This window comes from Bufo gargarizans, chromosome 7, assembly GCF_014858855.1.
Source record: "Bufo gargarizans isolate SCDJY-AF-19 chromosome 7, ASM1485885v1, whole genome shotgun sequence".
NCBI lineage: Eukaryota > Metazoa > Chordata > Amphibia > Anura > Bufonidae > Bufo > Bufo gargarizans.
The window spans coordinates 19,547,125-19,563,650 of NC_058086.1; the positions used below are offsets into that span (position 1 = coordinate 19,547,125).

The window sequence follows — 16,526 nt, forward strand, 5'->3', positions numbered from 1 at the left end:
AACCTTTTATCTAACCTGTCAGTCATGTACATAAGGTGCCCAGGGCGTTTCTCATGGTCTGAAGATGCCGCCGCCGTTGGTGCCCAGCTCCTCCTCTGCTCTGGTCAGCGCCGCCTGAATATCAAGAAATACGCCTCCGGCTCTCCCTCACTCCCCCCTCCTTCTTTTATGAGATCCCGCGCGTGCGCACAGACGTGGGCAGACGTGCGGCTCCGGACAGCTGTTGGCAGGCTCTGACTGGCTGGCGGCAGTGTTCGTCTTATGAGGAAATTGAGCGAAGTGCGCGCGCATGCGCACTTCGCTCAATGAGGCTGAATCTAAAAGTCCGCACGGGCGCATCAGGCACAGGCCTGTGCGCACGCGCGGGATCTTAGAAAAGAAGGAGGGGGGACTGAGTGAGAGCCGGAGGCGTATTTCTTGACATTCAGGCGGCGCTGATCAGAGCAGAGGAGGAGCTGGGCACCAACGGCGGCGGCGGCATCTTCAGACCATGAGAAACGCCCTGGGCACCTTATGTACATGACTGACAGGTTAGATAAAAGTTTTTTTTATCAAAACGAGCCAGCAGATTTAGCTTATAACAACACCTTAGTAATCACAAGGGCTCCATGGACAGAACAATAGTTTTAAAAGTGGGGGTTAGAAACTGGTGACAGAGTCCCTTTAAGAAAGCATAATACAACACTAAGATCACTAACATCACTTCCAGCTTTTTTTTTTTTAAAGGGGTTGTCCAGGATAAAAAAAAATAAAAACATGGCTGCTTTTTTACTAAAACAGCCCCACTGCTGTCCATAGGCTGTGTGCGGTATTGCAGCTGAGCTCCACTGAAGTGAATGGAGCCAAGTTGCAATATAATGCACAACCTGTGGACAGGTGAGGTGCTGTTTTAGGAAGAAAGCAGCTACGTTTTCCTTATCCTGGAAAACCCCTTTAATGACGTCAACACTCATAAGGAGCCACACCACTCACAGACAAGGCTGCCCCACAATAACCAAATACCGGCAGCAGTTTGGGCATAAAATACATTATACAAGGAGAGCAGTACATGAACTTGTGAAAGCTCAGATAAACTCTCATAATTACTAAATTTAAACAACTGGGGTCATTTGACATCAGGGATGTTAAAGGGGTTATCCCCATCTTTACCCCTCCAGCCCATTTAATACGAGCATCGGAGCATGAAATGTATGGCAGTATATATGTAAATGTATAAATGCTGCACAGAGCAGGTCAAGGGCTTTTTTGTTTACATTTGCACACTACTAGGCGGAGGTTTCCGCCACGATTATGTCACTGGCTCTGATGGGTGGGTTTTAGTGCTGCCCTAGCTGTTTTACAGGCTAGGGCAGTGCTAAAGCCTGCCCATTTAGTGCCAGTGACGTCACCGGGCTCACTGCTAGGCAGAAGCCTCCGTCTAGTAGTACCCATGGAGAGCCCGGTACTCCAATGCTCATATCAGGGGAGGGGAGGGCAGAGGGGTGAAGATGGGGATATGTCCAAATTCAGCTCTGAACCCAGACAACCCATTTCATTCTGCATGTTATACACTATATCCTTATCACCACTGGAAATAAAACGGATGGACAAGAAAGTTACCAAAATGACACCCCTTCTTTGCCATCATTTCCAGCTTTGTAGCTATTGGCTGAAGCTGAAATTCACAGGCGTCCTGTTCAGTCTGCCCCTGCAAATAAGGCTACATGCACACGAACGTTGTTTGTTTCCGTGTCCGTTCAGTTTTTTTTTTTGCGGATAGGATACAGACCCATTCATTTCAACGGGTCCGCAAAAAATGCGGACAGAACACAGTGTGTTCTCCGCATCAGTATGTCCGTTCCGTAGCTCCGCAAAAAAAATTAACATGTCCTGTACTTGTCCGTTTTAGGCATTATTACAATGGATCCGCAAAAAAATATAAAAAAAAAAATGGATGGCATAAGGATGTCATCTTTTATTTTTTTTTAAGCAGATCTGCAATTTGCGGACCGCAAAAACATACGGTTGTGTGCATGTAGCCATCTTGTCTATGACACATATATAGTGTGTCCAACAATCACTGTGTTGCCAATGAACTAAATAGGGTCACATCGTGACTCACAAGATCCTGCAGCTGCCATCCCAGTCTCAGAAGAAATCAAGGACTGCTGTACTTTTCACAATTCTGGGGTAGCGGTAACTTGTGACCCTATTCAGTTCAGTCGCTCCACTGCTACAGTGATCGCTAGTCACGCAAGAGGTGTTGCAGGCAAGAGTGCCGTGGAGCCTCAGCTTTACACTGGTAATAAGGAGAGCTCCATTTTAGCCATCTTAGTAGCAGAATTACCTTGCGTTTCACTTGACGTTTATAAAATGCATAAAACCCTTTCATTTCCCATTATAGATCTCCCCTTTACAACATGAAATAAAGAAATAAGACCAAGTAACTAATAATGAAAAGAAATAGCGTAAACGGTCGTGTGCATGAGGCCTAAAGCAGATTGCCCAAATTCGTGATGGAGGATTTTGGCAGTGCAGCACAGACAGGTGAAGAGCGTTTGAACATCAGTTTCAAATATAGGTCAGTAAAACGGTGTGCAGCGCAGTCCTCCGTCCCTCGGCACAGATCTCTACAAGTACAAGCAGCTTCAACAGCCTCAGATGCTGCTCATCAGACCCTTCTTAATTCCTTCAACTACCGAATTAAGAAATACGTGGCATTGTTGGGGAACTTACCTGCATTAGCTGCTGCAGTTTAAAGACCCGCTTGTAAATTGCTGAATTTGGGACATTATAGCGCTTTGCATTCTCAAACATCAAATTTAAATCTGCCTCCAGATGATCCAGATTATCATAGTCTTGGTTCTTTAGTTTTGTTCTGGAGAAAAGAAAAAAAAACAAAAAAAAAAAAACACACAGGTCAGACATTTGGAATACCTAAAACACATATTAAAAATCAGGTCACTGTGGCTTCCAGGGCAACCCACCTGTACCCTCTGATCGTGGGCACCAATGGGCCTCTGTAAAACTACTTATGTGCGGCAGTCAGCAATGAAGGCACCTGAGGGGGTTAACCAGATGGAATCAGAGCCAACCAAGATGTGGCCCATTGGAGTAGGGGGAGAAGCTGCTGCTATTAATCCGCTCACACAGCTGTAGAGTTCTGCTGGGGCAAAATAATAATACACTTGTCCTGTTTCCCAAGCATAACTCGAGAGAAGCATTGAGGGGATTTAAAGGGGTTGTCTAACTAAAGCCAATGGCATTTATCATGTAGAGAAAGTTAATACAAGGCACTTACTAATGTACTGTGATTGTCCATATTGCCTCCTATACTTCCATCACATTATACACTGCTCGTTTCCATGATTACGACCACCCTTTAATCCAGCAGCGGTGGTCATGCTTGCACAGTATAGGAAAAAGTGCTGACCTCTCTGGCAGCTGAGACCGTGGGAGTGCACACAGAAATGAGATTTTTCCTATACTGTGCAAGCATGACCACCACTGCTGGATTGCAGGGTGGTCGTAACCCCTGGATATGACCAGTGTATAATGAGATGGAAAAAAGCTTACAGCCAGCAAAGGAGGCAATATGGACAATCACAGTACATTAGTTAGTGCCTTGTAGTAACTTTCTCTACATGATAAATGCCATTTGTTGAAGTGAAACAACCCGTTTAAAGTGCATTTCATGACGTATTCAGCGGTCTGCTAAGAAAATGTACAATAATGTATGCCATAAGGAGACACTGGTTTATATAAAAAGGTAGATGGGGTAATTTGTTTACCACAAACTATCCCCTTCCACTGGCCTGCCAAGTACAGCGCTCAGCTACAATTGGCAGTCCCATAGAGAATGTACAGAGGAGCAATGCAGCGGATATTCATAAAATTGAGGAGCGTCTATTTAGTTACATGAATTTAGTCAGGCAGATATTGTCATCAATGACCACATGAAGAGGATTTACCTAATCTGCTGTAGAGCTATGGGGTTCTTGATTTGCTGGTAATAATCTGGATACTTCTTCTTTGACGGGAGGTGGAAGAACGGTTCAGCAATCAGTTGACCCTGGTTATTTCGACAAGATCGAACGGTCTCATAAAGCTGATATAATGGGCTGGATATATCCATGAATGAGGTGATGCTTTCTCCTTCTGACTCTCCTTCCTCATAGCGGATGGATGATGCTGCTACACAGACAAAAGATACCAAGTTGTTACTATCATTAGATTTACAATCAAAAGGGGTTGTCCAGGACCTAGATAACGATTTCCCAAGATAGACCTCCACATCAGTGAGGGTTCGACTCATGAAAACCTAACTCCTCAGCCGTTTGCCATGTTGTGCTTGGATGAGCGCTGTGGTCTCTTCATTGTATATTAAATGGGTTGTTCCTTTTTTCCACCAAGACGCTACTGCGTGACCTGACCCGCAGTGGTGAGCACACTGTCCTGGTCCCCACAGCTGGATTCTAGCTCTATCACACCCCCATGGAGGATGCAGGTCCCAGGTTTCTCTTCAGCGTCATCCTGTTTGTCGCAGGTCACGTAACCACCACAGCCAATAAATGGCTGCAGTGGGAACATGTCAACAGTGTGTCATGTGATGTGTCACTGCTGCGGTGATTCAGCCTGCATCAAACGGGATGATGATGTGGAGAGACCTGCGACCTTTGGTGCCCAAGCGATGGAGATGGAATCCAGTGGCGGGGACCAGGTAAGTATGCTCACCACAGGTCCATCCATGCAGTCAGGTTTTTAAAACAAAAAAGCACCCCAAGGGTAAAACAACCCCTTTATGCACAGTGCTTGTGGGCCGGCTGTGCCTGATATTGCACTTCAGTCCCAGCTGCACAAAGACCATGTGACTGATGGATGCAACGTCACAGTCACAAGGTCTCATCCAAGCGTTGGAACCCCTTCACACATGCCTTCTACCCTTTTGTTCATAATAGTTTTTATTGCTTACCGTTTAGAGAAGCATCGTCCTCACTCTCTGAGCCGTACTGGAGGGCCATTGTGATGGCAGATAATCGATCCCCTTGTGCTGGCCTCTTGTTCCTAAAAAGTTAGACGTGCAACTTGTTACTAGAGGTAGATCAACTAACTGTCTATCAGGACATTTCATTGGAAGCAAAGGACGCCTCACAAGGACATAAAGTGCAGCTCCACTATGGAATGCATTATAATAAAATAATAGCTGCTATGAACTATTCACAACATAACCACTAGATGAGAATGGCAGCACGCAGCCTCATTGTTAGGAGCTGCACTATGAATGGCTCACATCACTAGCACAGGGCATGTGTATTTCTCAGCTATCCCTGGGCTGCTGATTCATACCAGTGTCGGTACACACTCAGCAGTGGGTGAAAGACCCAAACATATCACAGCATAAGGCCCCATGCACACAACCATATTTTTTGCCTGCATCCATTCATTTCTATGTGGCTGAAAAAGATGCAGACAGCACACTGTCTACTGTCCGCAAGTCTATGTCCATCCCGCGACCCCCCCCCCCCCAAAAAAATATTTTGGACAAGAATAGGCATTTCTACAATAGTGTGGGACGTGCGGAACAGTAAAGTGAGGAGCCCACATGGCCAGTGCCCATGTTTTGTGGATCTGTGGTATGCGGCCTGCAAAAAAAACTGATACGGTCATGTGCATGACACCTAAAAGATATATTAAGGTGTCTGCAAAACGTGTTACTTCCTTTATGTTCCACAGGCAACAGTGGGGACTATGAAAGGGAAACTATGAATTAACCACTCATCCCTTTCATCCATGTCCCCTCCTACAAAGACCACACTTGATGGACCGATATCTTTTTATATACTGAATAAGGCCTCATTCGCACATACTTGGACGACGGTCCATGAAAACCCGTCCTGCTGAGTGCACGGCGTCATTGGTTGCTATGACGCCGTGTGCTTCGTGCCGCTGTTGTACAGTAATACACTCGTATGATCTATAAGAGTGTATTACTGTACGGCGGCACGAAGCGCATAGCAACCAGTGACGCCATGCACTCAGAACGGCAAGCTGGGTTTTCACGGACCGTGGTCCATGTATGTGTGAATGAGGCCTAGCTCTTGGGTTCTTACCTGCTGCGGAGACTTGATTTGGAGTACTCAGTGCAGTCCAGTTCAGACTTTTTAAGTGCAAACAGTTTCTTGATTGTGTTGGCATCCTAAGAAAAATAACAGAAACATAAACCACAACATAAGGGCAAAATTAATGAAAGCGATACGTGTAAAATCATAACTATAGATAATGCATAATGAACATGAGATGTATAAGGTGTCCTTGTATTAGTGAAAAAAAATCTAAAAAGCGAAATGAAAGCCGTCATTCACTCACCTTGAACACCTGGGAACCTGGTTCGTTATAGGTCTTGGCATTCTTTGCTAGTAGATCAATATCCTTGGCCATTGCATTTAAGTTTTTGTAATGACCAGACTGTAAATGACAGATAGAACATGTGATTTTCCTTTAGAATAAGCCCCAAGATGTATAAAAAGTAAAAGAGGTTGTCAGAGATTTTTATACTGGTAGCCCATCGTCGAGAGGATATCCGTATCAGATTGGCAGAAGTCCGACACCTGGCCGTACTCCAGTGAGCGCTGCAGCCTCACCCTAGGCCAGTGCCTAGGGGCAGCTCCATCCAATTCAAGTGAATGGGGATGAGCTGCAATACCAAGCACAGCCACTATCCAATGAGCACTGTACAGCTGATCAGCAGGAGTGCTGGCTGTATGATATTGATTAAAATACTCAGAATAGGTTAACATCCAGAAAACCCCTTTCACTGGTATCAATCTGCAATATAGTCAGCTTACATACCTGAATCCTTTGGGCAATTGTTTTCAGATCAATCGGATCTTTTATTATGGCGTAGTAGTCTGGGTAATGCTGGAAAATACAGCAGAACACCAATGTAAATTATTAAGGTTCAATGCAACTCTAAAATGTCAGTAATACCATCAACAACTGCCTTTTAAAATGCTACCTATGACTATTTTAAAGGGGTTTATAGTCCCTGCAAAACTGGTGTGGGCAGCCAAGTGATTAAGGGCTCATGCACAGGACCGTATGTATTTTGCAGTCCGCAAAAAACGGATTAGCAAAAAATACGGATAACGTCCACGTGCATTCCGTATTTTGCGGTACGGGACAGCTGGCCCCTAATAGAACAGTCCTATACTTGTCCGTAATGCAGCCCATAATGGGACGTTCTATTTTTTTGCAGAACGGACATAGGGAAATTAATGGTTCTGCATACAGTCCGCAAAAAATAAAATAAAAATGGAATGGACAAGGAAAGAAAATGTTTGTTTGCATGAGCCCTAAATGTTCCCCTGCATTTAGAAGTGGAGAGTCTGCGGCGATATGCTTGGGGGTTCCTATTGCCCACAAGGACAGAGGCAAACCCCTATAAACAATTTTGTTAACTTGCGCAACCATGGATCGGGATTCTTCATTTTTAAGCGCTTTTAACCTTGCTCATCTGCTATATATGGAAGTTCTGCTGCGTTTTCATACGTCAGTTTTTTTTCACGTTATATTTTCCCGCTCGTTATCATTGGGGGACACAGGACCGTGGGTATAGCTTGCTGCTGCCACTAGGAGGCAACACTAGGCTAGAACTGTTAACTCCTCCACTGCAGGCTATACCCCCTCCAGCCAGGAGAGAGCATATCAGTATTTAGCTTGGTGTCCGTAGGAGGCAGACCTCTCTGCGTTTTCACCTAGCGAATATCGTGTCATACATGACACTGTCGGCAGCACATCTCCTGTTTAAAGTTTGTTCAATGATCAACCCTTGTGAAGGTGCCGTATATGCCTCAGGGTACCTGCACAAGGTGCGGATTACACACAGTTTTTCTGTGTGGATTTAGTGCGGGAAAAAGGGCAGCAGCGGTACAGTACCAGCAAAGGTTATCAGTTTAGACAAATCTCATATAAACTTTGCTTTTTTCTAAGATTAGGAAATTGGCCTGTGTGGATTTTGAAATCGGCAGCATGTCAATTGTTTGCAAGATTCTGCAGCTTCTGTATAATGGTTTTTCCCAAAGATTTCAATAGGTTGTTAACATAAATAGAAAATCTGCATGAAAATCCATGCCAAAATAAACGCACTAAAACTGGGATGAATCGTGAAGGATTTATGTGCGTTTTTTTTTTGTGTGCAGGTTTCCAGGTACCCTTAGGCCTCTTTCACGCGGGCGTCATGTTTTTTGCCCAGATAAGATGCGGGTGCGTTGCGGGAAAATGCACGATTTTTCCGTGCGAGTGTAAAACATTGTAATGCGTTTTGCACGCGCCTGAGAAAAATCGGCATGTTTGATACCCTTGGGATCGGTGTTCTGTAGATTGTATTATTTTCCCTTATAACATGGTTATGCACAGAATGCATAGTAAAATAGGGCTGGAGGGGTTAAAAAATTTTTTTTTTTTAACTCACCTTAATCCACTTGATCACGCAGCCGACATCTCTTCTGTCTTCTTTGCTGTGCACAGGAATAGGACCTTTGATGACGTCACTGTGCTCATCACATGGTCCAATCACATAGTTCATCACCATGGTGAGGGACCATGTGATTGGATCATGTGATGTGACGTCACCACAGGTCCTTAGCCGGCAGCTCAACATTACAGAAGACAGAGATCCGCAACTACGAGATTAAGTGGACTCTGTGAGTTAAATTTTTTTATTTTTAACCCCTCCCTCACTATTTTACTTTGCATTCTGTATTCAGAATGCTATTATTTTCCCTCATAAGCATGTTATAAGGGAAAATAATACAGATCGGGTCCCCAGCCCGATCATCTCCTAGCAACCATGCGTGAAAATCGCACCACATCTGCACTTGCTTGCGGATGCTTGCGATTTTCACGCGGTCCCATTCTCTTCTATGGGGCCTGCGTTGCATGAAAATTACAGCTCGTGTGCACAGCCCCATTGAAATGAATTGGTCCGGATTCAGTGCAGGTGCAATGCGTTCACCTCACGCATTGCACCTGCGCGGAATACTCGCCCGTGTGAAAGGGGCCTTATAGTGTAAGTCTTACAGCAGCCTGTCTTGACCTCATGAAACGGCTGTACTGCTAGTATTTTACACCTTCAAAATTTTTCGTTAGGGATATTTATCAAAGGAAACTAAATTCTAATTTAGCATTTCACATGTCAATTCTACGGATTAAATATTATGAATTAAAGGATAAAATAACCAAAATATCTAGGCGTCCTTTTCTTGAACCCTATCAATCTGGGCAGGGAATATTCTTATTTATAGCTACCGTAATCACTTACCACTTTAGAAGGGACTTTCTGAAAGAGTTCACTTATCAGTCTGCCATTCGGATCCGCAGCAGTGGTTAAAGATTCCAGCAGCTGTTCCAAGATTGGCTTTAAGTATTTCTGTGAAGTCTAAGAAAGAAAAAAAAAGAAAAAAACAATCGTGTACATTTTTTAATTAAAAATAACAAAAAAACAACAACACAAAAATGGAACCTTAAAAGAGAGTGTGCATCCATAAATAACAGTGGCCCACATTTACTATTGTGGCTGCGCCTGAATTCAGCGATTTGTGCCAAAATGTAGTGCATTTTATTTTAAAAATACAGTGAAAAAGTATTCATCCCCCTTGAACTTTTCCACATTACACCCACAAACTTAAATGTATTTATTGGTAGTTTATGTAATAGACCAACACACAGTAGCAAGTATGTGTAAAGTCAAAATAAAATGATACATAGTTTTCAAATTTTTTTATAAATAAAAATCTGAATAGTGGCGTGCATTTGTAATCAGCCCCCCCCCCCCCCCCCCCACGAGTCAATACTTTGTAGGCTGGTAACGAACTTTAAAATAAAACAAAAAACAACTTTATTGCGGATTATAGAGGGTCCATTCACACGTCCGCAATTTGGGTCCGCATTCGTTCCGCAATTTGCAGACCCATTCACTTTCAATAGGGCTGGAACGAATGCAAATCCGCATTATCAGGATCCGCATCAGTTCTTTCGGGATCCGCAATTCCGTTCCGGAAAAAATAGAACATGTCCTATTCTTGTCCGCAATTGCGGACCAGAAAAGGCATTTTCTATTTTAGTGTCTGTGATGTGCGGTCGCACATTGCAGGTGTCTGTGTTTTGCGGATCCGCAAAAACATTACGGACGTGTGAATGGACCCTTAATCAGAGGTATGCCTATAAATATTCCCTTCGATCCTATTACTCCCTATAAAGTGTAAGGATACACTAACATCGCATCAACCAGGTGGTTTTCCAACACTTGTATACACCTCAGCTACGTATCAGCTGCTACAAAGAGCAACAATGGCGACCAGCCGCGCTAGTAAACAGCCCAGTCTATACCAGTGAGGTTTTAGGCAGTAAGTCAGCGCTCTGTATGGTGTTTTACAGCAGTGCTCACTTAGGCTACATGCACACGACCGAATCTGTTTTGCAGTCTGCAATGAAAATATTTAAGTATTTTCATTTTCTTAATTCCCAGAGAACCCCTTTAAAGGCCAGATTTGTGGATCACACAGGTGTGACTTTGTGGGAAAAGGTGTTTGGCAATTGGAAAAGGAAAATTATCATGGCTTAAGTTGCACCATTTTGTGCCCAAATTTTGGCACAAAATTCTATTGCAAGTATGTCATGCAGTAGTTGATATAAACTTACACTAGACAGTCTAAGGCCTCATGCACACGGCCGTTGTTTGGGTCCGGATCCGAGCCGCTGTTTTTGCGGCTCGGATGCAGACCCATTCACTTTAATGGGGCCGCAAAAGATGCGGACAGCACTCAGTGTGCTGTCCGCATCTGTTGATCCGTTCCGTGGCCCCGCAAAAAAAAATAGAACATGTCCTATTCTTGTCCGTTTTGTGGACAAGAATAGGCATTTCTAACAATGGGCCGCCCGTTCCGCAAATTGCAGCTTCCGTTTTTTGCGGATCCGCGGTTTGCGGGCTGCAAAAAACGGAAAGGTTGTGTGCATGAGGCCTAAAGATGCATCAGATTAATCATCCAATGTCAAGGTGTGATTACACTGCCCGATGTATGGGCAGTGTGGGTTTTGATGAATGGGAACACACTTATCGGCACTCGTTTGCACTGGCCTGATTACACAAGCCAAGAATACTGGAGGAATGCTCGTTCACCGGATGATAGTTTATGGAAGCCAATCATCACAAACGAGCATTTCTATGTGTGTTGTTTGTGAAGATTTACCAATAACCTCGTGGTCTAATAGGGGCTTTAGCCACAGTTATAAATCAAGCAGATGTTTAGGATGTGAAATCTTAAATTTGTCTATTAGACAGGATTAGTAAATCTTCCCTTTTAAATTTTTTTCTTCTACACAGGCTTGAGATTCTGTCATAAAATTCTAAATCCGTGGCAAATACAGAGTTCAAAGATAAAACCCTGGCTTCCTGCAGTTATGACTACTATGAAACTTTTCAGATGCTGTTAAATAAAAGGGCATATCAATAGCAAGATCTCATAGGAAGTGGTAGGAGCACATAAAATGAAGCAAATCTAGTCCGCAGAGAATAAGGCCACAGAAAATTAATTATAAAAACTTCAGCAAAGGTCGTCTCATGTGAATTTGCACTAAACAACCTGACTTATTTTCAATAGTGTGCAGAGCACCCAGCTAATGACCCGAGCCAGACAGCCAACCCCTTCGGAGACCTCGCTAGCACCATGCAGACAATGGGGAGATACAATCTGATCGCTTTGAAAAATTAGAATCTATTAGTAAGCTGCTTTATTTTACCTTATAATGTGTGTTTAGGAATTTTTGGCCATTAGGGTTACCCCATTACAACAACTTATCCCCTATTGACAGTTAAGGGATAGGTGTCCGATCACAAGAGGATGGGCCTGTGTTCCCTTGCTGGAGTGGAGAGGCAAACATACATGTGCTCTGTCGCTGCACTCTAAGGGAGTTGCTGAGAATGGCGAGTACAGCGCTTGGCTATTTCCCGAACCCCAAAGTGATAAATGCAGCCCCAGTGTGCATGTCTGACCTGCCACTCCATTCATTTTCGGGGGCACGAGGGATACGCGATTCCCGTTCTCTTGACCGGTGGGGGTCCCAGCGGTAGGACCCCCACCAATCTTCTCCCTACTGGAACTCCCCTTTCAATTGAGCTAAAATGCAAAACACCACATGATGGGGTAGAGAAGAAGAGCATCTCATCTTATACAATTACTTTAAATAGATGGAACTGAAACCCCTTGACAACTAACCTCTACTTCTGGAGTGTCCTGTGTATCCTCTTCGTCATCCTCATCATCTTCACATTCACCCTTCTGGACAAACTCATTACGTGTGCGCAGGTAAAGGTCCCACAACTTACATGCTGCTTTGTATTCTGAAGTATCAGACTAGCAGGACAAAAATAAAATAAAAAATAAGGTTTTTGTTCAAATACAGATACTGACATGGAAAATTTAAAATAACCACCAAAAAATTCATTAAAAATGTGTTAAACATAAAAATGTGATTTAAACAATAGGCCATTTTCTGATGACACATTCCCTTTAATTCAAGTCAATCGTCAGATGTGCTCTGTTCTCCCGATTTCAACGTCGCCCCCCCCCCCCCCCATTCCAATCGTTGTCCAATCCTTGTTTCCTGTGTTGTTGCTAAAGTAATCCGCACATGCGCAGTACAGTCCTGCTGCATGCCAGGGATGCAAAGTACAGACGAATTTAGCCTTGGCAAGCATCAGGGCTGTAATAACGATCAAAAGCCCATTAACGAATGTGCTGCCTTTGATGGTAGTCCTGCATGCAGTGACATCTGCGGGGTCAGGCTGTGACACAGACAATCCTGTACTGTGACAGAAATAACCAGATCAGGGACCAAGATCTGTAAGCGTCTCAGCAGTGACACCCACACCCCAAATTGATTTGCTATAAGGACAATCTCCAAGTTACAGATACTAAAGACTCACTGAGTTTCAAACCCCCATTGATCAGAGCAGCCCCCAGCATCAGAACGAACACAGAGAGGTGTCAAAAGCAGGGGTCTCATTCAGGTGCCATGTGTCAGACCCCCACCAATCAGACACCGAACACCTATGTTAAGGATAGGTCATCAATATCTTTAACCCGGAAAACCCCTTTAAGTTTCACCACTATTCATTCATCCAAACTGACATTTTCAAAGCAAGGAAGTAAGAAATATTAGGACCTCACCTTATAATACGTTTTTGCATTCTGAAAGAGTAACTGGAAGTCTGCAGTCAGCAGGCTGACATCCTCATACTCGTCCATCTTCAGCTTCTGCTGGATTTTCATCAAGTCAATGGGTTGGGAAATGATGTTATAATAATCTGGCTGGTTCCTGTTGGCGACATTACATTTCATTTAACCCCTTGGATACTGGAGGCTTTTTCGTTTGTTTTTCTTTCATGTTTTCCCACAGCCATAACTTTTTTTTTACTTTTCTGTTCACATAGCCGTAAGAGGGCTTGTTTTTTGCGGGATAAATAGTACTTTTTAATGCCACTATTTAATAAAGCATACAATGTAGTGGAAAGCAGGAAAAAAATAAAAAATGAGGTGGAATTGGAAAAAAAACGCAATTACACCAGAGTTTTCTGAGTTCTTTATGCGGAAAAACTGACCTGAGCCCTTAATTCTTGATACGATTACAACCATACCACATACAGTGCTTCCTCAAGATACAATATTTTCAACATACAATGGTCTTTTCTGACCCATCGTAAGTTGAAACATACAATGTCTCAGACTCAGACCCAACCAGTCAAGGTCACTTCTCTGGTAAAATAGCTCTATTAGTTGCTAGTTATCAGCTATTCCTGACTGTTACATGTAAGGACTTGTTTTATCTGTCTTAGGCCCCATGCACACGGCCGTTGTTCACGGCCGTGTGCGGGCCGTGGAACCGCGGCCTGGATCCCTCCTGAGAGCAAGAGCGCACGGCGTCACTGGTTGCTATGACGCCGTGCGCTCCCTGCTGCCGGCACAGTACAGTAATACACTGGTATGATCTATACCAGTGTATTACTGTACTGTGCCGGCAGCAGGGAGCGCACGGCGTCATAGCAACCAGTGACGCCGTGCGCTCCTGCTCTCAGGAGGGATCCAGGCCGCGGTTCCACGGCCCGCACACGGCCGTGAACAACGGCCGTGTGCATGGGGCCTTAGTTATCTGCTTATTTTTCTTAAAACTTCATTTTCTCTTATCTTGGATGACATTTTGGGGCTTTGGAACCAAATACTCAACTTACAATGGTTTTAAAAGAGGACCTTTCACTAGTTTAAAAACTAAAAACTAACTATATCAGTGGGCAGAGCGGCGCCCAGGCTATGAGCTGTGCGCTGCGATTGGCCAGCGCTGAAGCAAGGGACAGGCCTAATACAAAAAATCCGTCCAGTACAACAGAGGGAGCTGCAGACACCGGAGCCTATACCGGGTGAACGGAGCGGCGCCCAGACATACTAGTAAGTGCAGGGGGAACCCTGGGCGCCGCTCTGCCCACAGATAGAGTTAGTTATTAAACTAGTGAAAGGTCCTCTTTAACATACAATGGTTGTCCTGGAACCAATTAATATTGTAACTTGAGGGACCACTGTATATGTAAGTCTTGTTGTGCTTTAATACTGAAAAAATAAAAAACTTTTTACATTGCCATACACCCCCCATAACTTTTTTGTAGTTATATCTACAGAACTGTGTGGAAGCTCATTTTTGCTGGATGATCTGTAGTTTTTATTGATACCATTTTGCAGTGTGTGTCTTTCTGATCACATTTCATTCAATTTTTGGGGGTGAGAATCGATGAAGAAATATTCAATCTGCTATGATACTTTTTTCCGTAACTTCATTTACCATATAGGATAAATATTTTTATTACGGGCATTTTCAGATGTGGCAATGCTATGATGTTTATATTTTTTTTTATTGTTTCTAAGTGAGAAAAAAAACCAGCACTGCCGTATTCTAAACTGGTCACTTTATTGGAAGAAAAAACACTCAAGCAATAAAAAAAACATAACCTTCTTGAAGCGTTTCGGGCACCCGCGCCCTTTGAGTCTCTGCTCACTGTGACACGCCGACAGCCTTGTGGATATTGTGGTTCTCTGATTGGAATGGTAAGGGAGAGACTCCCCGTATCATGTTTCTTTTTATTGTTTCTGTATTATAGGGATTCTGTCACCGGGATTTTGGGTATAGACTTGAGGATATGGGCTGCTAGATTACCGCTAGCACATCCGCAATACACAGTCCCCATAGCTCTGTGTGCTTTTATTGTGTAAAAAAAAACTGTGCTAAAAAAACTTTTTTGTCACCTAACATCACTAAACGTGCAACACCAAGTGATCAAAAAGGCGTATGCCACCAAAATAGTATCAACCTAACAGTCCCTACCTAAGACAATCACCCCCCCAAAAAAATAAAACTATGGCGACATTGATTTTTTTATTTTTAAAAATGATATTATTGTGTAAAACTTAATTAAATAAAAGTACCGTATTTTTCGCCCTATAGGACGCACCGGCCCATAAGACACACCTAGGTTTTTGGGGAGGAAAATAAGAAAAAAAAATTTTTTTACCAAAAGGTGTGCTGTGTGTTTGGTGGTTTGGAACTAATGGTGGTCTGTGGATGGCACTATTACTGGGGATCTGTGGATGACTGACACTGTTATGGGGGAGATCTGTGGATGACGGACACTGTTATGGGGGAGATCTGTGGATGACGGACACTGTTATGGGGGAGATCTGTGGATGACGGACACTGTTATGGGGGAGATCTGTGGATGACGGACACTGTTATGGGGGAGATCTGTGGATGACGGACACTGTTATGGGGGAGATCTGTGGATGACGGACACTGTTATGGGGGAGATCTGTGGATGACGGACACTGTTATGGGGGAGATCTGTGGATGACGGACACTGTTATGGGGGAGATCTGTGGATGACGGACACTGTTATGGGGGAGATCTGTGGATGACGGACACTGTTATGGGGGAGATCTGTGGATGACGGACACTGTTATGGGGGAGATCTGTGGATGACGGACACTGTTATGGGGGAGATCTGTGGATGACGGACACTGTTATGGGGGAGATCTGTGGATGACGGACACTGTTATGGGGGAGATCTGTGGATGACGGACACTGTTATGGGGGAGATCTGTGGATGACGGACACTGTTATGGGGGAGATCTGTGGATGACGGACACTGTTATGGGGGAGATCTGTGGATGACGGACACTGTTATGGGGGAGATCTGTGGATGACGGACACTGTTATGGGGGAGATCTGTGGATGACGGACACTGTTATGGGGGAGATCTGTGGATGACGGACACTGTTATGGGGGAGATCTGTGGATGACGGACACTGTTATGGGGGAGATCTGTGGATGACGGACACTGTTATGGGGGAGATCTGTGGATGACGGACACTGTTATGGGGGAGATCTGTGGATGACGGACACTGTTATGGGGGAGATCTGTGGATGACGGACACTGTTATGGGGGAGAT

The 16,526-nt window shown here is 44.1% G+C and overlaps 1 protein-coding gene across 3 annotated transcripts in view; it reads right to left on the reverse strand.

Annotated features, from left to right (window-relative positions):
* PBRM1 (polybromo 1) overlaps positions 1–16,526 on the reverse strand; it is an 83,922-nt gene that overhangs the window by 56,883 nt on the left and 10,513 nt on the right. For all 3 annotated transcript variants that reach the window (XM_044302084.1, XM_044302082.1, XM_044302083.1), the window contains exons 4-12: positions 13,206–13,353; positions 12,252–12,389; positions 9,299–9,415; positions 6,829–6,897; positions 6,346–6,444; positions 6,090–6,175; positions 4,952–5,043; positions 3,951–4,173; positions 2,716–2,857 (exon numbers count right to left, since the gene is read on the reverse strand). In XM_044302084.1, coding sequence (XP_044158019.1) covers positions 2,716–2,857; positions 3,951–4,173; positions 4,952–5,043; positions 6,090–6,175; positions 6,346–6,444; positions 6,829–6,897; positions 9,299–9,415; positions 12,252–12,389; positions 13,206–13,353 — 1,114 coding nt within the window. The remainder of the gene's footprint in view (positions 1–2,715; positions 2,858–3,950; positions 4,174–4,951; positions 5,044–6,089; positions 6,176–6,345; positions 6,445–6,828; positions 6,898–9,298; positions 9,416–12,251; positions 12,390–13,205; positions 13,354–16,526) is intronic.